The sequence below is a fragment of the Aotus nancymaae genome, unplaced genomic scaffold (assembly GCF_030222135.1).
Source record: "Aotus nancymaae isolate 86718 unplaced genomic scaffold, 86718_ANA_hifiasm-v0.15.2.pri h1tg000014l, whole genome shotgun sequence".
NCBI classification, from domain to species: domain Eukaryota; kingdom Metazoa; phylum Chordata; class Mammalia; order Primates; family Aotidae; genus Aotus; species Aotus nancymaae.
Window position 1 is genome coordinate 104,007,724 of NW_026988425.1, and position 26,685 is coordinate 104,034,408.

At 39.2% G+C, this 26,685-nt stretch overlaps 1 protein-coding gene and 1 long non-coding RNA gene across 11 annotated transcripts in view; one reads left to right on the top strand and one right to left on the bottom strand.

Annotated features, from left to right (window-relative positions):
• LOC105731961 (uncharacterized) overlaps window positions 1-26,685 on the top strand; it is a 71,265-nt gene that overhangs the window by 37,406 nt on the left and 7,174 nt on the right. Inside the window, exons 1-5 of one of the 3 annotated variants that reach the window (XR_010342625.1) lie at window positions 10,784-10,865; window positions 19,882-19,962; window positions 20,393-20,578; window positions 21,639-21,784; window positions 23,134-25,578. This is a non-coding gene — a long non-coding RNA (uncharacterized LOC105731961). Of the gene's footprint in view, window positions 1-10,783; window positions 10,866-19,881; window positions 19,963-20,392; window positions 20,579-21,638; window positions 21,785-23,133; window positions 25,579-26,685 lie in introns of those variants that run through there. The other 2 variants (XR_010342626.1, XR_001110858.3) reach the window with 2 other exon arrangements.
• The window catches only part of NREP (neuronal regeneration related protein), a 259,905-nt gene continuing 256,160 nt past the window's right edge, over window positions 22,941-26,685 (bottom strand). For all 8 annotated transcript variants that reach the window (XM_064376210.1, XM_012473930.2, XM_012473928.2 and 5 more), the window contains one exon: window positions 22,941-24,693. In XM_064376210.1, coding sequence (XP_064232280.1) covers window positions 24,568-24,693 — 126 coding nt within the window. In that variant the 3' untranslated portion in view covers window positions 22,941-24,567. The remainder of the gene's footprint in view (window positions 24,694-26,685) is intronic.

Below are 26,685 nucleotides of genomic sequence, written 5' to 3' on the forward strand. Positions count from 1 at the left end.
ATTTCACATTGCCAGCATGCATTGGACAAACGTGAGGCACGGTGCACAGTAGTTCCTGCACTTCGTCTTGGGGAGAGCCTCAGGAACTCTCTTGAGTCCTCTGCTGGCCCTTGGACACATACTATCTAGGACTGAAACTTCCATGATCCCCTACAGATTTTGGTGCGACCTTCCAGCTCTTGGGTCTCCTGGGTCGCTCTTCTTCCTCCAAATCCAGAAAGTGTTTGCTCAGACATCTTCGACTGGCCAGTTATATATGAATAGTTAGTTAAGTGGGGATTGGGGAAAGATAGTCTCATAAGAGGTGATGTTCTTATGAGTATTTTTCATAAGATAAAATGCATCTCTATTATAAATGTTTAGATTAGAATGATTGGAAAAAGAAGTGGGGGAGAAAAGGCCAGGTTTGTGGGAATACCGAACAAAATAAGAACACAAAGAGTGCAGTAGAGTCATTATCAACCATAAGTATAGAAAGATCATTTTGTCAATGAAGTATTCAGATAAAAACCAGACAAGTTATTTTTTATGTACCAGAGACAACTAGTATCGTTGATTGGGAGCCTGATTTATGCATCTTTATGCTGGAGTTCTCTTTGATATGGCTTTATTATTTTTAAAATATATAACTGTTTGATGTTTGTTTCCCCAGGCCTGGAAAACTTAAATTCATGGGTTAGAGAAAACTGACAATAAGATAACTAATCCACCACAGATAATTGTTGAGAAATCAACCCAGAAGCCCAGAAACAGTACTAGAGGATGTGGTAGAGGAGGAGGATAGCACAAAGGGAGGAAATGGCCTAACTTTATAAAGGAAAATAAGGCAGATACTGAAGACTGAACACTAGTGAATGAATTTAACATTGATCTCTGGGGATTCTCCCGAGCATGTGGTGATAGGAGATGATCTTTTAGAACCTGTCTGCACCACAAGGAGAAGTGATGCCAGACTGTTATTTCCTCTAAGGCTATGGTTAATCAACAGGTGGATGGCAATACTATAGACCTAGAGAGTCCAGACCTACGGCACTAGACAATGTCTAAGTTCTGTCCTTGATCAAGACAGAGAAACAGAGGCAGCAGCTTTGAAAGCTGGTCTTTGGACTAATGCCAAAACAGCTGCTTAAGAGTCACCTTGAGAACTTGTTAAATCGTTCAAGATGCCTGTGCCACAACCGCTTAGGCTAAAGAGCGAAGTCTAAAAGTCAAGTTTTAGTAAACTGTCCAAATAATTTCCATGTGCAGGCAGCTATGACATCCCTGAAGGGAGCTGATTTATGAACCAAAGACAAACTGAAGAGAGTCTTCCCAAAGTGCCATATAGGGTTCTATTTCAGTCAACCTTCTTATCAATACCTTTGATAACAGTGACAAGTTTGTCAAATTCAGGGATGTTATGAAGCTGGAGGAGAGCAGAGTTAGGATCCAAAATGATTTCATCATATTAAGTCAGATAAAAACCAAAGATTAGGTTATAAACAAGTCTGTCAGTAAAATTTGCATATAAACTATGATTTCTAGTCACATAGGACACATCCAAAATTCATTTTAATATTTGTAATATTAGAAAATCAGTGAAAAAGAGTGCAGGGATGTAGCCATGGTCTAAGATTTTTAGGCCTGGGCAGGAAGGTGATTTCATGTAATTCAGAGACAAAGAGTCAATCATGATCATTTTGGCAGGAACAAGAGGGTTGCAGATTTCTGTGAATAGACTAAGGAAGAAATAGGTAATGCATATAGCTTAAATCCAAAGATGTAGGCCATGTGCACACCTTCCTTGAATTTATGGAATCAAATATAAATGAGGTTTGTTGCATTCCATTAGGGCCCAAGCCAAAAATTCTGGTCATTGGTACTTACTTTAGGATAGTACTGACCCCCTTTAAGGGATAGGCATCCTTCAATCTCAGAATTGCAAATTAAGTAGAGAAATATTTTAGAAAATTAAAACCCAGTGATATCAATACTTTTGAATTAAAGAAATAATATTCAATTTTTTATTCTAATGTTTAGAAATTGCATTTGAGTGATAGCATTGTAACTTCAATTTAAAATATCTAATTAAGTAATTCAGACTTCTGGTTTGCAGTGAAATTCTTACTAACTATATACATAATACTGTAGCACTTAAGAGAACTCAGAGTTCACGATATTTATAAGTTTAATTTATTAGATTTATATAGATTACTTAGTCCTTGGAAACGTTTGCCAATTGGGCAATTGAATTACTCTAAAGAGAAATAACATGCATTAAACTTATAAATACAGTATAAAATATGTGAAAGTACTTAATTAACTAGTTTTTAAATGAGATCGAGTATTGTTCAAAGGCAATTAGAGTGATTGCTAAAAGTGCTGAGCATAACCAGAATAAGGATTTGTAAATTGAACTTAAAGAAAAGTGAGGTTATTAAAAATTGGTGACTTTAATAAAGTGAATACCAATTTTTCAAAACAAAGTAAATGACTGAATAGTCTTTTCTAGATAGACAAGCTATCTTTGGATGAAACAAAAAACTCCCAGCAGTTTGTCCAGGGTGGAGATGGAACTTCAACAAATATGAAAATGGCCTGGCTGCAGGTCAAGTCCTCGGGCTCCATTGGAGGTTACAGAATGCTGAACCTACTAAGAGATCCTGCTGTGAGGAGAGGAGAGTGTACAGAAAGGAAGCTGATCGCTTCCCTCCATTCTACACTAATCTGATTGCTTAGTCTGTTATGATCACTCCTGGAAACCTGTCTTTAAGACCAGCTGTTGCTAATTGTTCTGAGGCAGCGTGATCATTCACTGACTCTGAGGTTCTTTGTTTATTTTGGTGGCTAATGGTAGGTACTTTGGTAGATAGTAGTTCGTGATGGGTGGGTTATTGATATTAGTTACCCTCTCACAAAGTCCCTACCAAGTTATAACAAAAGCAGGTCTCCAACCAAATTCTGCCACACATCTCCCAGATGTTTATTAAACATCTATCAATAAGCAGACCCCAAACAGTTCACACAATCTGAAATCCCAGCTCTCTGTTCTTTTATGTAATCTGACCATACTTTTTCATAAAGAAATCAGTAGAAACAGACGTGACAATATGACAGCTGTAGAAATCTGTAAGTCTTACGGAATAGCTGGGTTCCAAAACTTAACTCTCACAAGGATGCAGGATTAGACTTGTAAGGCAGTTTAGCAGAACCTAACAAATTCTCAAGAGAAAAGAGGCCGAGACACAGAGACACAAGTCTTGGTTCAAATATTGACTGTCACCATGCACTGACTGGGGAATATTACACAATCTCTTTTGCTTTCCATTTCTTTATGAAGGCAAGGATAGTAAAAACTACCTATTTTGAATGTTGTGGAAACTAAAAGATATAATGTACATAAAACACAAAGATATTAAATATAAAGGTATTATTGCCATTGTTTCATGATAGCATGTACGAATGAGAACAGAAATGAGTCAATTCAAAGGGAGAATTTTCTGGAAATTACAGTACTATAAAACAGATTAAGTTATCTTTTGCTGAAATAAATTTCTATCAAGGGCAGTACCCAAGGAGAAGCTATTCAAGGTCTTAACAGGAACAGATATTTCAGAAGAGACTAATGGCTGAGGGCAAAGGATTAGACAGAGAGATCTCTCTACTGCTCTCCAACATAGAGACTCTGGAATACTGGCCTATTTTCATTCCTTGTAGATATAATTTAGATCCTGTTTATCCATGGGTATTCACGGGAGGGTTCTCTAGTCTTGCAGTTTTATAGATTCAGAACTTAGTATATAGAAATCACTTTTTCTTCATTTCTAACTATATACCCTTTTTCTTAAGCAAAGTCAGCATTTCTTCATTCCTAAGCAGTGTAAATAATTCTCTGCTTTTATTCACCAATCTCACATTTTGCAATTCCCAGTCTACATCCAAGTCACAAATGCCTGCAAACAACCACCTCCTTGCCATATTTGTTTTAAATGCTACGTCTCTACTGAGACAATAGAACTTTGTGTCTGAAATTAAAACTCTGCCCTGGGCTGCCTCTCTAGCTTTCTGCCATTTTTATTTTTATGTTATTTGATTCCTGCACAATTTTTGTATATTGACCTGGATCCTTGCTCCTTTTTTCCACCAAGAAAGGCTACACTCTTTGCTTACAAGATCCCTGCTGTAATGCTGCTATCTGTAAAGAAATCACTTCCTGATCACCCCTGACAGGCCTGACTCTTGTCTGGACCCCACCTCTGACTTTGCTTTGGTGTACTGCTCATCTTTCCAACTTCTTGGTTATATTTCACCTCAGGATTCCCCTGACACTCAAACCTGTTTGTTAGCTTTATGGTAACTTTTAACAAATTATAACCAATTTTAACCACCTTATAATGTTTCCTGTGCCCACTGCTTCATGCATGACGAGCCAGAGGAATCCTTTGCTCCTTGATGAATAGACTACTCATAAAATCATATAAATAATCTAAAAACATTCAGATTTTCTGCCTCATAACTAAGCACAGAAGCAATAGAGTACTATTTTTCACCTACAAATTTAGCAGAAATTAAAAACCAGTTGTTCATTCCACACCTGATGAAGGTGTCCTGGGACAGGCATTCATGCCTACTCTGTTTATAAAGAGTTTAACTTGGTATATACTTTTGGAAAAGTAGTTTGCGAAACTATGAAACATGGCAGATGCATATAAGAAATCATACAGAATATAACCTTGGAGATTGGCTTGTCTTCCTTTTTTAAATATACTCTAAGTTATGGGGTACATGTGCAGATTGTGCAGGTTTGTCACATAGATGTACACGTGCCATGGTGGTTTGCTGCATCCATCCCCTGTCATCTACATTAGGTATTTCTGCTAATGTTATCCCTTCCCAATTCCCTCATCCTCTGCTGTCCCTCCCCTAGCCTCCCACCCCTTGACAGGCCCTGGTGTGTGATGTTTCCGTCCTTGTGTCCATGTGTTCTCATTGTTCAACACCGACTTATGAGTGAGAACATGCAGTGTTTGGTTTTCTGTTCTTGCATCAGTTTGCTGAGAATAATAGTTTCCAGCTTCATCCATGTCCATGCATCTTTTTTATGGCTGCATAGTATTCCATGGTGTATTTGTGCCATATTTTCTTTATTCAGTCTATCATTGATGGGCATTTGGGTTGGTTCCAAGTCTTTGCTATTGTAAACATTGCTGCAGTAAACATATGTGTGCATATGTCTTTATAATAGAATGATTTATAATCCTTTGGGTATATACCCAGTAATGGGATTGCTGGGTCAAATGGTTTATCTGATTCTAGATCCTTGAGGAATCACCACACTGTCTTCCACAGTAGTTGAACTAATTTATACTCCCACCAACAGTGTAAGAGTGTTTCTATTTCTCCTCATCCTCTCCAGCATCTGTTGTCTCCTGATTTTTTAATGATTGCCATTCTAACTGGTGTGAGATGGTATCTCATTGTGCTTCTGATTTGAATTTCTCTAATGACCAGTGATAATGAGCTTTTTTTATATGTTTGTTGGATGCATGAATGTCTCTTTTGAAAAGTATCTGTTCCTATCCTTTGCCCACTTTTTGATGGTTTTTTTTTCTTGTAAATTTGTTTAAATTCTTTGTGGATTCTGGATATTAGCCCTTTGTCAGATGGGTAGATTGCAAATTTTTTTCCCATTCTGTTGGTTGCTGGTTCACTCTAATGATAGTTTCTTTTGCTGTGTAGAAGCTCTGTCGTTTAATTAGATCCCGTTTGTCTATTTTGGCTTTTGTTGCCATTGCTTTTGGTGTTTTAGTCATGAAGTCCTTTTCCATGCCTATGTCCTGAATGGTATTGCCTAGGTCTTATGTTTAAATCTTTAATCCATCTGGAGTTAATTTTTATATAAGGTTTAAGGAAGGGATCTAGTTTCAGCTTTCTGCATATGGCTAGCCAGTTTTCCCAACACCATTTGTTAAACAGGGAATCCTTTCCCCATTGCTTGTTTTTGTCAGGTTTGTCAAAGATCAGATGGTTGTAGATGTGTGGCATTATTTCTAAGGCCTCTGTTCTGTTCCATTGGTCTGTATGCCTGTTTTGGTACCAGTACTATGCTGGTTTGATTACTGTACCCTTATAGTATAGCTTTTTTTTGCTCAGGATTGTCTTGGCTCTGTGGGCTCTTTTTTGGTTCCATATGAAGTTTAAGGTGGTTTTTTATAATTCTGTGAAGAAAGCCAATGGTAGCTTGATGAGGATAGCATTGAATCTATAAATTACTTTGGGCAGTATGGCCATTTTCACGATATTGATTCTTCCTAACCATGAGCATGGAATGTTTCTCCATCTGTGTCCTCTCTTATTTCGTTGAGTAGTGGTTTGTAGTTCTCCTTGAAGAAGTCCTTCACATCCCTTGTTAGTTGTATTTCTAGGTATTTTATTCTCTTTGTAGCAATTGCGAATGGGAGTTTACTTATGATTTGGCTCTTTTTTTGTCTGCTATTGGTGTATAGGAATGCTTGTGATTTTTGCACATTGAATTTATATACTGAGACTTCCCTGAAGTTGCTTATCAGCATAAGGAGACATTGGGCTGAGATGATGGGGTCTTCTAAATATACAATCATGTATGCAAATAGAGACAATTTGACTTCCTATTTTCCTAATCGAATACCCTTTATTTCTTTTGCTTGCCTGATTGCCCTGGCCAGAACTTCCAATAGTATGTTGAATAGGAGTGGTGAGAGAGGGCGTCCTTCTCTTGTGCCAGTTTTCAAAGGGAATGCTTCCAGTTTTTGCCCATTCAGTATGATATTGGCTATGGGTTTGTCACAAATAGCTCTTATTATTTTGAGATACATTCAATTGATACCTAGTTTATTGAGAGTATTTAGCATAAAGGGCTGTGGAATTTTGTCGAAGACCTTTTCTGCATCTATTGGGATAATCATGTGGTTTTTGTCTTTGGTTCGGTTTTTGTGATGGGTTACATTTATAGGTTTGTGTATGTTGAACCAGCGTTGCATCCCAGAGATGAAGCTGACTTGATCATGATGGATATGCTTTTTGATGTGCTGCTGGATTCAGTTTGCCAGTATTTATTGAGGACTTTCACATCAATGTTCATCATGGATATTGGCCTGAAATTTTCTTTTTCAGTTTTGCCTCTGCCAGGTTTCAGTACCAGGATGAAGCTGGCCTCATAAAATGAGTTAGAAAGGATTCCCTTTTTTTCAGTTGTTTTGAATAGTTTCAGAAAGAATGGTACCAGCTTCTCTTTGTACCTCTGGTAGAATTCAGCTGTGAACCTGTCTGCTCCTGGACTTTTTTTGGTTGGTTGGATATTAATTGCTGCCTCAATTTCAGACCTTGTCATTGGTCTGTTCAGGGATTCAGCTTCTTACTAGTTTAGTCTTGGGAGGGTGAAGTGTCCAGGAATTTATCCATTTCTTTTAGATTTACTGGTTTATTTGCATAGAGGTATTTGTAGTAATTTCTGATGGTAGTTTGCATTTCTGTGGGATCAGTGGTGATATCCCCTTTACCATTTTTTATTGCATCTATTTGACTCTTCTCTCTTTTCTTTTTTATTAGTCTGGCTAGCAGTCTATCTATTTTGTTGATCTTTTCAAAAAACCAGCTCTGGATTTACTGATTTTTTGAAGAGTTTTTTGTTCTCTATCTCCTTCAGATCTGCTCTGATCTTAGTTATTTCTTGTCTTCTGCTAGCTTTTGAATTTGTTTGATCTTGCTTCTCTAGTTCTTGTAATCGTGATGTTAGGGTGTTGATTTTAGATCTTTCCTTGCTTCTCTTGTGGGCATTTAGTGCTATAAATTTCCCTCTAGACACTGCTTTAAATGTGGCCCAGAGATTCTGGTATGTTGTGTCTTCATTATTATTGGTTTTAAAGAACATCTTTATTTCTGCCTTCATTTCATTATTTATCCAGTAATCATTCAGGAGCAAGTTATTCAGTTTTCATGTAGTTGTGTGGTTTTGAGTGAGTTTCTTAATCCTGAGTTCTAATTTGATTGCACTGTGGTCTGAGAGACTGTTATGATTTCCGTTCTTTTGCATTTGCTGAGGAGTGATTTACTTCCAGTTATGTTGTTGATTTTAGAGTAGGTGCGATGTGGTGCTGAGAAGAATGTACATTCTGTGGCTTTGGGGTGGAGAGTTCTGTAGATGTCTGTTAGGTCCACTTGGTCCAGATCTGAGTTCAAGTCTTGGATTTCCTTTTTAATTTTCTGTCTCGTTGATCTGTCTAATATTGACAGTGGAGTGTTAAAGTCTCCGACTATTATTGTATGGGAGTCTAAGTCTCTTTGTAGGTCGTTAAGAACTTTCTTTATGTATCTGGGTGCTCCTGTATTGGGTGAGTATATATTTAGGATCATTAGCTTTTCTTGTTGCTTTGATCCATTTACCATTATGTAATGCCCTTCTGTGTCTTTTTTGATCTTTGTTGGTTTAAAGTCTATTTTATCAGAGACTAGAATTGCAACTCCTGTTGTTGTTGTTGTTTTTTTTTTTTTTGCTCTCCATTTGTTTGGTAAATCTTCCTCCATCCCTATATTTTTAGCCTATGTCCTTTTTTGAGTCCTTGCTTGTGAGATGGGTTTCCTGAATACAGCACACCAATGGGTCTTGACTCTTTATCCAATTTGTCAGTCTGTGTCTTTTGATTGGGGCATTCAGCCCATTTACATTTAAGGTTAATAATATGTGTGAATTTGATCCTGCCATTTTGATGATAGCTGGTTATTTTTCTCATTAGTTGATGCTGCTGCTTCATAGTATCAATGGTCTTTATAATTTGGTATGTTTTTTGCAGTGACTGATACTGGTTGTTCCTTTTCATGTTTAGTGCTTCCTTCAGGAGCTCTTGTAAGGCAGGCCTGGTGGTGACGAAATCTCAGCAGTTGTTTGTCCGTAAAGGATTTTATTTCTCTTTCGTTTATAAAGCTTAATTTTGCTGGAAAAGATATTCTGAGTTGAAAATTCTTTTAAGAATGTTGAATGTTGGCCCCCACTCTCTTTGGCTTGTGGGGTTTCTGCTGAGAGATCTGCTGAGAGATCCGCTGTGAGTCTGATGAGCTTCCCTTTGTGGGTAACCCAACCTTTCTCTCTGGCTGCCCTTAGCATTTTTTCTTTCATTTCAACCCTGGTGATTCTGACAATTATGTGCCTTGGGGCTGCTCTTCTCTAGGAGTATCTTTGTGGTGTTTGCTGTAATTCCTGAATTTGAATGTTGGCCTGTCCTGCTAGGTTGGGAACATTCTCCTGGATAATATCCTGAAGAGTATTTTCCAACTTGATTTCATTCTCCCTGTCACATTCAGGTAGATTTGATCTTTTCACATAATCCCATATTTATTGGAGCCTTTGTTCATTTCTTTTCACTCTTTTTTCTCTAATCTTGCCTTCTTGCTTTGTTTCATTAAGTTGATCTTCAATCTGTGATATCCTTTCTTCTATTTGATCAATTCAGCTATTGAAACTTGTGTATGCTTCATGAAGTTCTTGTGCTGTGTTTTTCAGCTCCATCAATTCATTTATGTTCTTCTCTGTGCTGGTTATTCTCGTTAGCATTTTGTCTAACCTTTTTACAAGGGTCTTAGTTTCCTTGCATTGGGTTAGAGCATGCTCCTTTAGCTCGGAGAAGTTTGTTATTACCCACTTTCTGAAGCCTGCTTCTGTCAATTTGTCATATTCATTCTTCATCCAGTTTTGTTCCCTTGCTGGTGAGGAGCTGTGATCCCTTGGAGGAGGAGAGGCGCTCTGGCTTTTGGCGATTTCAGCCTTTTTGTGCTGGTTTCTTCCCATCTTTGTGGATTTATCTACCTTTGGTCTTTGAAGTTGATGACTTTTGGATGGGGTCTCTGAGTGCACATCCTTTCTGTTGACATTGAAGGTATTCCTTTCTGTTTTTTAGTTTTCCTTCTAATAATCAGGCCTCTCTGCTGCAGATCTGCTGGAGTTTGCTGGAGGTCCACTCCAGACCCTGCTTGCCTGGGAATCACCAGCGGGGACTGCAGAACAGCAAAGATTGCTGCCTGTTCCTTCCTCTGATAGCTTCGTCCCAGAAGTGTACCTGCCAGATGTCAGCCAGAGCTCTCCTGTATGAGGTGTTTCCCAGTTAGGATACACAGGGGTCACAGAGCCACTTGAGGAGGCAGTCTGTTCCTTATCAGAGCTCACGTGCTGTGCTGGAAGATCCATTGCTCCCTTCAAAGCTGCCAGGCAGGGATGTTTAAGTCTGCTGAAGCAGAACCCACAACCACCCCTTTTCCCAGGTGCTCTGTCCCAGGAAGTTGGCGGCTTTATTTATACGTCCCTGATGGTCTGCTGCCTTTTTTCAGAGATGCTTTGCCCAGCAAGAAGGGAGTCTAGTCACAGTTGGCCTGCAGAGGCCTTGCTGAGCTGCTGTGGGCTCTGCCTAGTTGCTGTGTAAGCTTCTTGGCCACTTCGTTTACACAGGCAAAGTTCAAACCGCCTACCTGAGCCTCAGCAATGGTGGACGCCGTTCTCCCCACAGAACTCAAAAGTCCCGGGTTGAGCTCAGACTGCTGTGCCCTGGCTTCGAGAATTTCAAGCCAGTGGATCTTAGCTTGCTGCTCTTCCTGGGGGTGGGACCCACTGAGCCAGATCACTTGGCTCCCTTGCTTCAGCCCCCTATTTTTCTGAGCGGTTCTGGCTGGCTGGCATTCCAGGCGCCTCTGGGATATGAGAAAAAACAAAACTGCAGCTAAAATGGCCACCCACTTTTGTGCTGGAAATCCAGGACACTGTTGTTGTAGGCACCGGAGGGAATCTCCTGGTCTGCAGGTTGTGAAGATGGAGGGAAAAGCAAAGTATCTAAGCCAGAGTGCTGGAGTGTCAGGAAATATATGTAAGTCTCTTTTGGGTTCTCTGTTTTGTTCCACTGATCTACAAATGTATCCCCTTGCGAATACTACACAGTCTTGTAGTTATATAAGTGAAATTTCATAGCCTCATTCCTTCTTTATTTTTTATCAAAATTCTTTTCGCTATTCCAGTTCCTTTGCCTCAACATATAATTTTATGATACTCTTGTCTGTATGTACAAATAGTCTTGCTGATACTATTTGCCTAATTTTTTGATAGAAGTTGTGTTAAAACTATACATCAATTTGAAAAGAATTGACATATTTACTGTATTGAATCATCCAATCTGTGAACATGGTCTGTCTCTACGTTTATAATATTCTTTGATTGTTTTATCAGCATTTTGTAGTTTTCGTTATATATCCTGTGCATATTTTGTTAGATTTAAATCAAAATATTTTCTTTTATGTTGAGTGATTATAAATCATGAGTAATTTTGTGTAGATTCCTTGGAATTTTCTTTATAGATCATTGTGATATATGCAAATCAGAGCAGTTTTATTTCTTCCTTTTCAATCTGCCTTTTATTGTATCTTCTTACCCTATTGCACTGGCTAGCACTCTATTGAATCAGAGAAGTAAGAGCAGATATCCTTACTCTGTTCCTAATCTTAGGGGTACAGCATTTAATCTTTTACTATTAAGTATAATTTAGTTGTAGTTTTTTGTAGATGCTTTTTAATCCAGTTGAGAAAATTCCCTCTATTTCTATTTTTCTTAGAATCTCTTTTCATGAAGGGGTTTTGAATTCCAGCAGATGGTTTTTCTGCACTGACTGATATGATCATGTAACTTTTCCTCTGCCCTTTCCAAAGCTGAGTTCAGGTTCTCCCTTTCCTTTTCTCTTCCTGACATCCTCTGCCTGATAATCTACCTGCTGCAACTTTCGCTAGGGCACTTCATCCTTTTCTACCCAGTCCAAGTTGGCTTCTTCCCAGAATGAGCTTGGTTTACTCCCTGATATGACTGATATTTCCCAATATTTTTCTTCAGTGGGAACCACCTTCTAATTATAGATTTATTGTTGATCTTTTTGTGAATAGTCTGGCTTTATTGATGTTTATTTTTCTGCACACATCACCTTTACTCCTTATCTGTCTCCTTCCCCCATAAGTCCTTTTAGTGCCTCTGCTTCTTTTATCATCCCAGGTAGTTTCTTTGTATTCTGGGTACACATACCCTGCTCAGCTCCAGTCCTCCTTTTATGCCAAGTTCTTGAAAATGCCACCCATCCCAGCTGCCCTGTTATTGTGCTATGATCTCAAGCACTTGGAATAGACTCCTCAGTACTGGAATTAGATGAATTTTTTTTTGATCAAAGACTACTGTCTCCAAAGAAGATGGTTTATCTGTGATTATTAAAGTTTTCTGTATTGATCATCCAACTCCTGAAGCTTTGGTTTCAATAGGTTTCGTGGTTCCTTTGGTTTAAATAAGTAGTTTCCCCAAAAATTCTGGTTCCACTAATGCTTAGAGTGAACTTGGCACTTCTACTTGTGTGAGACCTTCCTCAAATTTTCTGTTTATGAGAATAAGATGGCAAAACATAGCCCCCAGGGCTCATCAAATTGAGCAATAGCCAGGCTTTCCACATCACACTTCTGTGAACCATCATACTGGCGTGCACCTACTCTGGAATATGGAAGGTCTTCCTACCATTTACTTCCTCACTCCACACACCCCAGCCCATGGAAGCTGCCTCTGCTCTTGGCCTTCTCTCTCTATTTCTCCATGTACTTTCAAGAACAAAATTGGATGCAGGCTGCAGATTTTTGTCTTTATTTTCTCCTCTCCTCATCTCCCAAAGGGCTTCCTGCAGTTAACACACAATGTCACCTGCTTGAAGTTGGTTTTTTTTTTTTTTTTTGCCTTCCTTCCTGTTCCTGCCCCTGCAAGTTCCACCATCTTGACCTTTTCCATACTCTATCTCCTAGGCTGTCTACCTGGATGATTGCCACAAGCCTACCACCCCTTCCCATACCCTTCCTTCATTCCTTCACCTCTGATTTAGTGGTCACAAAAAATGTACAACCCACACACCCACTCCTCTGGGAACACGCCTTTCATTCTCATAGCATGCCTTTCCAGTAGACAGGCAGGTATTATTCTTCCTATTCAACAAATGAGAAAAAACCTGGTCGAGGTGAAAGAACAGCTGGTTAAGAGCAGGGCCAATGCTGTTTCTGACTTCTAGCTAAATCATGTGGGCCTGCAGAAAGGGGAAAATCCCTCCCACACTACTCTCTATTTTTCTGCTCTGGTAGTGATTTATGCCTTCTACTCAGATACCTTCTGCATAAACATCATTGGCTGGTTCAGAGTTATCATTAACTTCCTTAACATAAATTATCATGGATCGAGGAAAGACTGGTAATTCTCAGAATCACCATATATAATGCTTTTTGTTCTTGACATGTCACTAATAGAGAAAAGACAGAAATACTCATTGGCCTGAGATTATGAAGATGACTGAGGTGGGAGTTGTAGCATTGATGCCTGTATCAGAAAAAGGTCTTCTGTCAACCATCAGGATAAAGTCCCTCTCCCCACTTCACCATAAGAACAAGGAAGATGCAGGCTGACTAGAGAGGATGGAGCCCAGGTAACACGATATAAGAGATGGAGTCAGGTGTGAGCTTTGAACAGCTGCTTCTGTCATGCCTAGAGTTTTGGGATAAAGGCTGGCTCTTTTTATGCCTTACAAAGGCATAGTATGGGACATGGAAGAAGAAAAACTGTCACTTCAGTTCCTTCCTTCAAAAAGTAAAAGGTCAATTTGTTTTTGTCTACTATTAGTTCAGATTGCCACACCACGTTGGGAGAAAGCTGTGTGGAGTAGTGAGGGAGAATGGGGACAGCCACCTAACCAGCCAGATTAGTTGAATCAGCCCTGCAGATCAGCACAGTGACAGATGTCCCAACCAGATGGTGCACACATCCACTTCAAAATACACCGTAGAGGCCGGGCGCAGTGGCTCAAGCCTGTAATCCCAGCACTTTGGGAGGCCGAGGCGGGTGGATCACGAGGTCGAGAGATCGAGACCATCCTGGTCAACATTGTGAAACCCCGTCTCTATTAATACAAAAAAATTAGCTGGGCACGGTGGCGCGTGCCTGTAATCCCAGCTACTCAGGAGGCTGAGGCAGGAGAATTGCCTGAACCCAGGAGGCGGAGGTTGCGGTGAGCCGAGATGGCGCCATTGCACTCCAGCCTGGGTAATAAGAGCGAGACTCCGTCTCAAAAAAAAAAAAAAAAAAAAAAAATACACCGTAAAAGTCTAGAGTCTAGGGGAAGAAGCTTTTCTGCCATGAGGGCTCCTGCCCAGGAACAATTGGCTGACACCAGTCTACTGAAAGTCAGGCTCAGAGAAGACCACAGCTTCTCTGCCATGTAGGGGTGAAAATCCTGCCCCATGTTTCTCAGTTCCCATCTTTGATGCCTCAAATCTCACCATTAGTACCCTATTCTTTGGTTTAAGGGTTTCCATTATACAAATATATTTATAAAAACCAAGACAAGTATTTTCAGTTCTTCTGTTGAAAGAACTACAGATACTTTTTGAGTAAGTTTACACGTGAGGGAAGTATGGTGGTTAATTTTATGTGTAAACTTGACCCAGATGTCTTGATTGATTAAACATTCTTTTCAGGTGTATCTGTGAGGATGTTTCTGGAAGAGATTAGCATTTGAATTGGTAAACTGAGTAAAGCAGATGGCCCTCCCCAGTGTGAGTGGCATTATTCTATCCATTGATGGCTGAATAAAGCAAAAAAGCAGAGGAATTTGGAATCACCTTCCATCTACCTGACTGCGTGAGCTAGGACCTCAGTCTTCTGTCCTTGGTACTCATGGTTCTCAGGCCTTCAGACCTGGACTGCAGTCTACACTATTGGTTCTCAGGCTTTCAAACAATACCACTAGCTTTTCTGGGTCTCCAGCTTGAAGATAGCAGATCATGGGACTTCTCAGCTTCCATAATTGTGTGAACCAATACTTTATAATAAATCTTATCGGTTCTGTTTCTCTGGAGACTAGTTTTCTTAGTTTCTAATGTTTCTTCTAATACCATAAGAAAGATCATGAAAAAAAAAGAGAAGTTGGAATGTCAAGGTTAGATTTCCTAAGTGGTACCGTGGAAAAGGTAAAGATTAGCTGTACCATCCTAGGTAAGAAATTTCACTCTGAGCAATTAATTATCCTTCAACTGAGATAACCATGGTGACCTCAAAGTGTTGTGGAAGGCCCATGTGTAAAATGATATATATGACAACCCCTCAAGTGTCTTACATGTGCAAAAAAAGAAAGCAGCTATTTTTCACACCCTTCCTGGGTGCTGCTGTCACACTTTCTTTAAATGTCCCTCTGAGCTAATTGTCCTCTTCAAGAACTCACATCAAATACCTCTTCATTATCACATCCACCAAAGCAAATCCTAGCTATTAATGACAAATGAGAATGTTCCAGTTACCTTTCTGTCCTAGAAAGCAGCACCCCTCAGCTCTGCGGGGAACATTTGCTTTTCGAAGACTGGCCCAGGGATTTTAAGAAATGAGCCAGTGAGACAGGTTCCTTGCCTGTAAGGAGTTCCTCCCTTCTCCCAGATGTCCAGTAGCATTGTCACAGAGCCCAGAGAAAAGAGAAAACAGGAGATGGTCTGTGGCTCCCAAGAAAAGAAGCGACCGTCTCTCCTTGTTTCAGGGCGCCATGAGACCAGCACTACAGTTAGGAGCTGATACGGTTTGGCTGTTTGTCCCTGCCCAAATCTCATGTGGAATTGTAATCCCTGTGTGTTAACGGTGGGGCCTGGTGGGAGATGACTGGATCATGAGGGTAGTTTTTAATGGCTTATCACCATCCCCATCCCCCTAGTGCCATCTCTTGATAGAGTTCTCACAAGATCTGATGGTTTAAAAGTGTGTGGCACTTCCCGCCCCACTTCACTCTCTTTCTCTCTCGTCACCATGTGAAGAAGGTCCTTGCTTCCCCTTCGCCTTCTACCATAATTGTAAATTTCCTGAGGCTTCTCAATCATGTTTCCTATTAAGCCTGCAGAACTGACTCAATTAAACCTCTTTTCTTCATAAATTACCTAATCTCAGGTAGTTCTTTACAGCAGTGTGAAAACAAACTAATATAGGACCATAGTGGAGACCTGGCTCAGGATTGGGACTGCCCAAAGTGTTAGGTGCAACAGAGCACATGAGGCTCTACAGCAGCTGTTGAGACATTAATAGGACTCATAACTCCCTTCTACGTAGTTATGTCTTAGAAACCCCTAACAACGACAGCACTATACAGTGTTCCTCCAGTGGACACCTATGTCATTGATTCCTTTCAGGCCTCAGCTGTCATTTTTAAAAGGAAGCTGGGTCAGTTGCAAACAAGAGTCTGTGTGAAAGGGCAGCAGTGGTGGTGAAAGTCCCAGAAAACAGTCACAGAAAAACTGCCTATAGGAACTGAGATTGTTAAAAGGACATGGGGAGCGGGATGTGAAGGGTTGTTGCACTGTGAGAGAGAGCTAGCTCATTCTGTGCAGCCTCTCGGCTCAGCTAGGACCAGTGTGTTGGTGGAAATTAATAGGAGCATTGGTCTCAGAAAGTTTGCAACTAACAATTAAAGCTGCTCAACTTGAAATCAGCAAATTAATGCATTCTTTGAATTCTCCACTACACTTGATCTTAGCCAAAAGACCGAGAAGCAATTAGAATTCTCTTTCTATGAGGCTTTCACATAGCCACGTGGATATCTTGGTTATAGCTAAGCCATCCATTAATGGCATAGTTTACTGTGCAAGGGAATAATTTCATATTCCTTCTATGAGTTATGTTCAGAAGTAAGCCTAATGGAGACATGTAATAAAAGAAAAGATGACCCTCTTTTTCTGCTCTGATTCATGAGCTGCTTGCTGCTGTATAGGCTTTTCTTAGGAGTACTGGGATCTCAAGTACTATGGGGTTGTGACCTGAGGTATAATCCCACTTCTCTCACTAACTTGGGCCCCCTTCTCCTATGGGAGGAATCATTGACTCAGCCCTTTTGAATATGCTGGATAAAGATATGATGAAGAATCTAGAGAAATAAAAAAATAGCACTGAAATGATCTGACTTTGTCAAGGAGGAATGATGTAAAGGCTCTAAGAGGAGTTGCCGATCTTTTATAGACTCATTGAACTTGCAGCCCAGGAAGACATCTTCTCTGGGACCCTCTTTCATCACTCCCCTGTGTGTGGTCAGTGCCTCCAAGCCATCCAGCCTGTCCTGCTTGAACAATGACAGTCTGGACCTTTTTTTTCTTTCCCATCAAAATTCACTGGTGCTGTTTCCAAGACCCGGAGGAATTAACGTGAGAAATTTTGAGGCATTGAGACCAGATGGGAAGTATTTCTGACCAAGAGTGACTGCCTCAAAACATAGCACCTGGGTTTCTTGTCTAGCTCAGAGGTTTTCAAATTCTTTTGCTTCTGTATCCTCTAAAAGCATTGTAATAAAGTGTGTACTGTCATGTAATTTTTATGAATAGTGATTTTTTCATCATAAATTTAGACACTTTAAAGGATGTAATTTGGGGCATATTATAAATGTTTTCGTGTTAAAATGAAAGTTAAATTTCTCCTATAATGTATACAGTTGAATCTAAACACCATGATAATGGATAACCATCATTCCATTTTTAAAATCAAATACTTCTGTAACTTTTAGAAATTTGACTTTCTTTTTCTACTCAAACTTAAGTTTTTATTCAACTTCCTCCAGAGAACTTTACCTTAAGGTAACATAATTTTGTTTGAAAATACTTCTTACCATGTCACATTTATCTGCAATTGAAACATACCTAAATTCAATTTTTTACTTTTATTTCCTGTGACTATAAAGCTCTAAACATTAAAAAATCTATGCAATTGAATTATTACCAATACACTACTGATAACACAATATAAACATATTAGTAAACACAAAAAGTAAAATTATATTTCTAATGCATCCTTTAATGAGATGATAAACTTTTTTTCAATTAGTTCATTTATCTGTAGATGAACATTACTTATTGCTGAAATAAGGGGTCAGTATCAATCCTATTTCTATTTTTTGTTTTTATAGATGTAAGTTGAAGGAACTGAAAGTGTTTTATTATAACAATGTAATTCAGTTCTTTGAATTAATTCTGTTATATGCCAGCATTTACCTAATGGTCTATTAGCAAAAGCATTTTTAATCTTTGGTCACATGACTATTTGATAAAGTCCTTCTTCATTTCTTTTAAACAGTGAATTAGAAAGCACCTGACTAGCAAAAAGATTTCTTCTCCAGAAATGTGAATACATTTACTTTCTTAATTTCTGGGAAGTACACCAAGAGAGCTTTACTAAGATTTATCAAATTATTTTTAATTATGCTGTAACACCTATACTTAGGCCCACCTTTTAAAACCCGTATCACCAGAAATGGCAGGAAAAATAAACAAATTTTTAGTTTTATTACACATTTGCCAAAACATTGCTTTTTGCTAAAATGCATTGATCTCATTTATTATTTTAAATGTACTGCCACTAATTTGGAGTTGCAGATTTAACTCATTTATGAAAAATATCTGTCATAAAAACTCATTGGCAGGGCCAGTCTTTACTGTCAAACCAGTCAGCCAAATCAGATGCACTTTCTGTTAGAAAAAGTTTTTCCTTTTTGAATTCAAATAGCTATTTTGAGGAATATTATAAAAATCAATGAGAACTAAAAGTGTATCTTGTGAAACTGATCACTAAAAACAATCAATGAAAATAATAAAGATCTAATATAATTAATTGTTCCATGTTTAAGTTATAAAAACAAGATGATCAATACACTATTTCTCATATAAGGCAGGAAAATGATAAAAGGCATGGCATATCTCTAGTAAAATTATGTGCAGGTATTGAATACTGCTGACTGGCTTTGGAGAATGATTAAACAAGAAATATTTTATAAGATAAAATAGTAGAAACAACTATGGTCTGAATGTGTTCCCCAAATTTCATATGTTGAAAACTTAATCCATAAATTCATAAAGTTGATGGGGTAGACCCATGATAGTCCATGGCTTTCTAACAAGAGGAGGAGGGACCTGAGTTGAAATTCACATTTTGCCCCTCCTCCTTTCTATCACAATTTGAGACAGCAAGAAAGCCCTCACCAGATGCTGAGCAAATTCCAGCACCAGGCTCTTGGATTTCCCAATCTCTAGAACCATTAGCTGAATGCTTCTTTTCTTAAATAAATGATCTAGTCTGGTGTTTTGTTACAGCAACAAAAAACAGACTAAGACAAGAATTGAATATAATTCAATAAATGTTTCATGTTATGGTTTGATACAGTGGGTTCTGACAACTTTATCAGTGAATGCACATCAAATCTGAAAGAAGCCATGTGAAAGTTTTTTATCCTTGGGTTATTGCATCTTGTAAAAATTTGGCATTCCCAAAAGGCATTCTGGTTACATTTAAAATAATGAGCATGGCAAATCTATACTGCTTTAGCTCTTCCAAGTTACTTTTCTTCTCAGTCAAGATACATCCTAGGGAAGGATACTGACAATAATGGGAAATAATTGCTAACAATTATATGTAGAAGACATTTTTGGCATTCAGTGCCTTCTGCTGATTTTCTTTGTTTCAGTTTCTCGTGGCTCTCCCTTAACAGCAAGAAGTTATTTGACAAGAGTCAGGAAAAGAAAAAAAGGCATTAAATCAATATTGTCATTATTATCATCACTCCATTTTATTATATATCTGAATTCTGAAAATCTGTGAGTCCAAACACCCAATTGCTGCATTATCTAACATAATCAGCTTTAACATGTGTATAAAAGGTGAAAGCCCAAGGCTCTGTGGATTTATGATTAATCATCAAACCTTTCCCCTGTTGGCTGTATCTGAGGTTTTTGGTGTCATATTAAGAGCAATGTGTCATGTTAAGATTTGGGATGGGTAGCCCTATATCTTTTTTAATTTCCTTTTTTTTCTAGATGGAGTATTGCTCTTGTTGCCCAGGGAGGAGTACAATGGTGTGATCTTGGCTTACTGTAACCTCCGCCTCCCAGGGTCAGGTGATTCTCCTGCTTTAGCCTCCGAGTAGCTGGGATTAAAGACGTGCGCCACCACACCTGGCCAATTTTTATATTTTTAGTAGACACGGGGTTCACCATGTTGATCAAACTGGTCTTGAACTCCTGACCTCAGTTGATCCACCTGCCCCCCCAAATACCACCCCTCTTGGCATCCCAAAGTGCTGAGATTGCAGGCGTGAGCCACCAAACCCAGCCCTATATCATTTTTTATGTGGGAAAAGAAACAGTATGAACAAAGACTCATTCTCAGCAGATCAATTTAAGGAAAGAGTATAGTGTATATTAGAGGATCTGAAAATTTATTTCCTGAATACTGTCCTTGAGCATGCAATCTGTGAAAAGTCATCACATACCTTTAGGTATGCATACCTCAGTTTGAAAATGATGAATCTATCATACCTGTACACAGCTTAACCTGACCCAATCCAAGACTGTTTATCATGGGATCTCAATCCCTGGAGGAGGATAACCAAAGGATTCTAAAGAGGGCCCAGAGAGGTCGAGTCGGAATTGCTGCAGAGAAGTTCTGAGTGGCATTGAAGGACCTCCAATTCCAGTCTGGTGTTCATCCTTCAAGTGTTCCTGCTCTCAAACAGTGAGTGCAAAAGGTCTCCTGGCTCTTTGTTAGTGGAAGTAAGGGCAGCACCATCCTTCCCAAACCAGATGATTAGTGTTGCTAACTGCCATACCAACAGAGGCAAGCAGATGATATGAATGAATGAAGCAGACAGGATGTAAGAAAAGAGGTGATGAGAGTTTGATAAAAGAGGACATGCCTCATCCACAGGTGGAGGCAGCTGTTCAGCTCCAACCCCACTGTTGCTATATTTTCCACTTTTCTATCTAGATATTCACGTGAAATCTCCTGATTTGTAAATGTCAGCAATTAAGTAAACATTTTTATACAACACATTGAAAAACAAGTCTCCAGGTTAAGTCTGCTCAATGGTTGTTAGCAGTCTCCTCCCAAAGGCAACATGGTGTTATGTTTGCCTCTGGTGACAGAACAAAGCAGTCTTAAATCAAAGTTTGGGTCTTCTGAGGTGAGCCCAGCTATTTCTCCAATTCTTAGCTCTGTCTCAGTAGTTATTAATGCTTCACAAGACATTGCTGGATCCTGACACGAGTCAAGTTTAAAGTGCAGAGTCAGTTACTACTTCAAGGTTTATGGAGGCTGAGGAATTGTCATCAGCGCACTCCACAATCCATAGAGTTGGATGGAACTTTAAACATCATTTATTCCAGCTTCCCTGTTTTTACAGCTTCTCATAACATTCTCTAAATGTTAGTATTGGGGCTAACAGAACTTGGATTAATAAATAGAGGCTATGAAATCCCAGTTCCTGGATGCTCTCCTCATATGCCGCTTCCAAGGACTGTAAAAACATTTCCATAGAAAGAAGTAGCTGTGATGCTAGTTTCAGCCTTTCTTCCAAACCCTGACCTGTAATTACCCTGAGCTCTTTAACTTCAGATCATGTGCTAATCTTAAAATATGTCCATAAATTCTGTGGTATTCCTCCTTTCAGGAGGTAGAAACTAATTTCCTTTATCCTTGAATATGGGCTATACTTAGTGACTTGCTTCTAATGAATAGAATATGATAGATGATGGTGACTTCTGAGAATAAGTCATAGCTTTTGGCTTGTTCCCAGCTCCTTTAATTACTTGCTCTTGAGGAAGCCAGAAGTTATGGGGACACTCAAGCAGCACTGGGGAGATGCTCATGAGTAGAAGAACTGAGGCATCCTGCAAACAGCCATGGACAAACCTACATTGGGAGCAGATTGTCTAGCCCCAGGTAAGTCTTCAGATGATGGTTTTTTTTTAATAATTTTTTTTTTAAAGAAAGGTAATTAAATTTAAGAAGGACTTATATCCAGAGGTTAATAGCCAAAAAGGTGGTGGTATGTCATTTTTAAGAATTTTCCTTCAGATTGAACAAATTTTAATGATCTGGTAAGCAGTTAGAATTTAGTTCTGCCCTAAGGTTCCTTTCTCTTAATGAGATTAAAAGTTTAGGGTAAATAGGAAACTGAACCAAAATCTGAGAGGTGCATTAATTTCAAATTCAGCTCAGTAACCCCCCAATTTAAAAGTTCTTCCTGACGTAACACACATATCAAGACCCAAGATTTCTCAGAGAGCATCCGATGCCCATTCTCCAGAGGCTGAGCTCCCATTGCAGGGGCAATGTTACTTTTAGCTCCTCTTTTCTCTCTCTGGAATTTCAGAGGCCTGTTCTTTAGTCTCTGTTGAGGTGAAACTGCAATACGTGAACCCAACCAGCCAAGTAAGCAACTTGTGTACAAGCCAAGTTAAAGTTTCACTCCCATAATGGACGAGGAGAGACCAGAAGACATTTCTCATGCACAGGGAGTGCATAAATCCCCTGACTTGCCAGGGTTCAGGGTCTCATGAGACCTCTAGAAGGTTCTGATAATCATCACTTTATCGTAGGTTCCAGGTATCTGAGTACACATGAACTAAGCCTTAATGACTTTAAATTCTGTCTCAAATTTTTATCCTTTTAGCTTTTTGTCTGAGTAAAAGTGCAAATATTCCATGAAGAAGTGAGGTCAGATCTCTTTTGGCAGGGATAAAGAATACCACAGAGTGGGTCTTAATGGCAAGGACTGAGAATAAGTTTTGAAGTGTATGGGAATGCCTTGGGAGGGAGAAAAAGTGTAGAAATAAAAGGATCTTGGTCTAATTCTCCTTTGTGTCCAGAGGCAGCTCTGCAAATACCATCTTAATGAGCCACTGCCTAGCCCCTAATCTCATAAAATCCTCAAAAGGGAAAACGCATGAAAGGCAGAGCTGATTCTCTCTCTCTTTTGATATTTGCCCTTGGGTTTGCTGGCCTGACTTCTGGGGCTCTGGGAACACATGAATTAGCAAGAACCAGAGAAGGCATTCAAAACCAGGCCTCTTCAATGATGAGCCAAATCAGACAGTTACCTTACAGCTTGCATATTTATTGAACAAATACTACTAAAATAGCTAAAATACATTGGGTACTTGTCATGAGTGCATCAGTAAAGATCACATTGTTACAAAAGCCTGCATTTTTTCAGCAGTACACAACTGCAACTCTACGTAAATGCCACAGATGCAGAATACTGTTGTTTTCTTGCTCTATTTACACAGCTGATATACCTATTCTAATGAAGGAGGGAGAGGAGGAATGCACAAGAAACTCAGGCCAATGGGGGAGCGAGAAGAAAACGAAGAAGTGCAGCGCATGCGTCATCGGTGTTTAACAGTCAGAAGCGGAACAGTTCAGAACAAGGCCTGCCCTGTCAAAAGAAGAGCTAAAAGACAGTTATATAAAAATTAAGGTGGGCTTTCAGACTGGCTAACACAACAACATTCCGTGAGTAGATGGTATTTTATTTTTGTTTATCCATTTCATTGGGAGCAAGGACAAAAATGTAAATCTACACCTTGCTTATCAAAATCGCCAAAAAAGGAGTGCTCTGCCTTTTAAAAAAGTACAATTATTTTGGAACGACATTGTTTTCCAATTTAGTATCTGGAGAGGATGTCATTTTCGTATTCCTACTCAGATGCCAGTGTTTTGGATTTTTTCAGGGGAATTTACTTAAAAAGGTTTTGCTCTTTGTTTCCCCAAATAATATCCTTTCAAACAGAAAGAACCCAAAGAGACACCTCAAAATGCCTGTAAAATTATTGCTTTTCTTTCTCTAAGTCAGGCAGGCGAGGCTACGGAAAGGAAGAGATTTGGTAAGTAAATTACAGTTTTGTGATTGCTCCCGCTACCGTGACTGCATGTCTGTAAGTGCCAGCCAATGAGACATCGTCTCTCACACTCTGGTAGCATTTGCTCAACCTACAACACTGAGGGAGAAAGCCACACTGAAGACACAAGGAAAACAAGTCAATCCAGTCTAGAGAACAACATTCAGGGAAACAGAGTACCAACACCTTCTTAGAACATGGAAATAAAAAATAACTCCATCAGAGCTACCTCGCCAAGGAGCATGTTGAAAGTCCAAAATAGCACCATTCATCAGTGTCTCAGGTCCTGTGGCAGCATCTCGGTCACTTACCACAAGGAAACAATGAGTTTCAAACTACTTCTATACATCAAAAGAGTACATGGATAAAATATAGAGATATACAGACAATTGATGAACATAAACTACTAGGTTTGTTACATCTAAATGAAAAAAAAAAAAAGGGGAGGGGACTCTCAGCCTCTGCAAGAAGCAGTCGGGAGCTGTGTGAGTGAAAAGGCAGGAGTGGACCGGTTGTGTGAGCGCGGTGGGAGTTTGAGTTGTGGAAGACATTGTTGTAGCGAACCAGGCCTGAAGGCCCACCTGTAAGGGTTGTAAACGTGGATTCACAGTGTGAAATTCTGAGCGTTTTCACTTGAGTCAGAATGATTAAAAACTGGTTTGATGATACCTATTTGTCCACTGTAAATTCTCTAAAGCAAGGCTCAGAGTCCCATAGTTTCTTCTTATACTTGATGATTTACACAGAAAAAAATCCCATATATGATACCATGACCTCATCAATACCCATACACCATATGTAATACAAATGGAGGTGTTATGATTAAAAAAAGTGGAGGTAACTGATTCTTGGGGAGCGGAGTTCATTGCTGCCCAGTGGAGGCAGGGAGGCAGCATTTGTCTCATCATCCTTCTTCCGGTTCACTTCCTTGGGGACAGGAAGTCTTCCCTGCAAAGCAGGCAGAGCCACACACAAAAGAAGACAAAATTAGTCATGCTTCTGAAACCATTTTTTAAAATTTTGCTTTTCCTTCCCAGACCACATTTTACCCTTGAACTCTTGCTGTTTTGCAAAACAGAGTTTACATATTAAACACAGTTCACCCGAATGTAAATATTAGGTCTGTGAGGAAATAAAGTAATTAAACACTGGCCACCTTTGCTTCAGTAGAATGAAGTGCTTCTGTCATGGTGGTGCCAGCCATGTGGGAGGCAGGCAGCATTCCCCAGAGTCAGGTTTCTGGGGACAGTTTCTAGTATCAGACAGGGCCCAATCTTAGACACTCACAGAAGTGTCTGTCAGTCGATAATTAAAAAAAAAAAGTCCAGTGGGTGTGATGAAGAGTAATGATCTATTTTCTAATAAGTAATAAAAATATTTAAAAACATATCTCAACTTGCATAAATCTTATCTATGTATGGCTTATTCTACATGCCATTGGCACATGCCAGAAATGGGTACCAAAGATGGTAAGTGTCTGGGAGGGAAATTATGTGAGGGTACCCTGACAGCGGTTGTAGGAAAGAGGGGGCTGGTGGGAACCAAAGCCAGAAGAGAGTGAGAGTCAGCTCATCTAGACTGACTGGGGCTATTCTAAGTCTTTCCTCACAATCCTGATGAGTAAGGTTTTTTGTTTCTGACTAGAATAACTCAGTTTCAGTGTGACTGCTGATCCACCACCATGCGGCTCCCTGGACACACTGCTGCGGCGGCAACAGTGGAGAGGAGCATTCCATGACAACCAGACAGCAGAGGCACAGTGAAGCCCACCTGCCCAGATGATGCACAGTGAAGGTCTTAGTTTACCACAGATGGATTGTATGCCCTGTTCAGGTATGAACATAGTGAAGATTTGACGATAGTCTTTTAGTTTTAATTACTGATACTGTTTTGGAAAAAATTATCCTTTGAGGTTTAAAAGATGTGTTTTTTTTTTCTTTTTATTCAAGTCACATGTTCTAACACGACAGTTTTAATAAGGCAATTTGACTAGATGTAAGTACTTGGATTAAAGTGATAATCTTACTTTGAGACCTAAAAATTATCAGATCTGAATTTCTTTTTAAGAATTCAGAAGCCAGTAACTTCCAAACAACTTGAAACTGAATATTTTCAGCAACCCAGGGATGAACTAAACGCAACAGATAATTCAACTTTAAAAAGTCTTACTTAATATATAGATTTTCTGTATTAAACATCTGGTATGCTTCGATTTTGTCTCAGATTTTGAGAGCATACAACATTTTTTGGACATATATTAAATCTAACCATGATGGACTTTAATAAATACTCCAATCTTAGGTTGTGATTTTAGAGATTGTTTTGGTATCATTAAATACCAATGGGACCAAACCAGAAAATTAAATACAAATAGAATTCACTACTCATACACCCTTAAGAATCTAGATTCAGTCACCAAAAGCATGATATTGGGTAGTTACTTGCAGTTGTGAAAATAATTTCAATGTTGGAATTTTAGTACACAATGCCAAAATTGGGGGGGAAAAAAAAAAAAAAAAAAAGGACATCTCCTGTAATCCCAGTGTATTTAAAGTAATGCTACCAGCCTGACCCCACCTCACCTCCCAGTCAACCAGTTACCATGGTTCAGGATAGGACAAACTTAGGTTTTGGACAAATGAAGAGTTCAATGGCTGTTGATTGTCACAGGCAAGAAAAGAAAGAAAACCAAAAGTTGGTAAATGTTAACTCAACAAGTATACTCTTTACACACCTTGCCTTAAAACTGCTCCAGTTCACACTTTTACTCTGTTCGAAAGTGAATACACGGAACATTAGTGTATCTCTCTATTTAAATCTCAGTCTCAGTACTAATGATCCTCTACCTCCATGAAACATACACAATAAAACAAAATGAAGAGCTGAGGATTTGGGAAGAGGCACTTCCAGAAAAAAAGAAAGTGAAGATTAATTCAGATT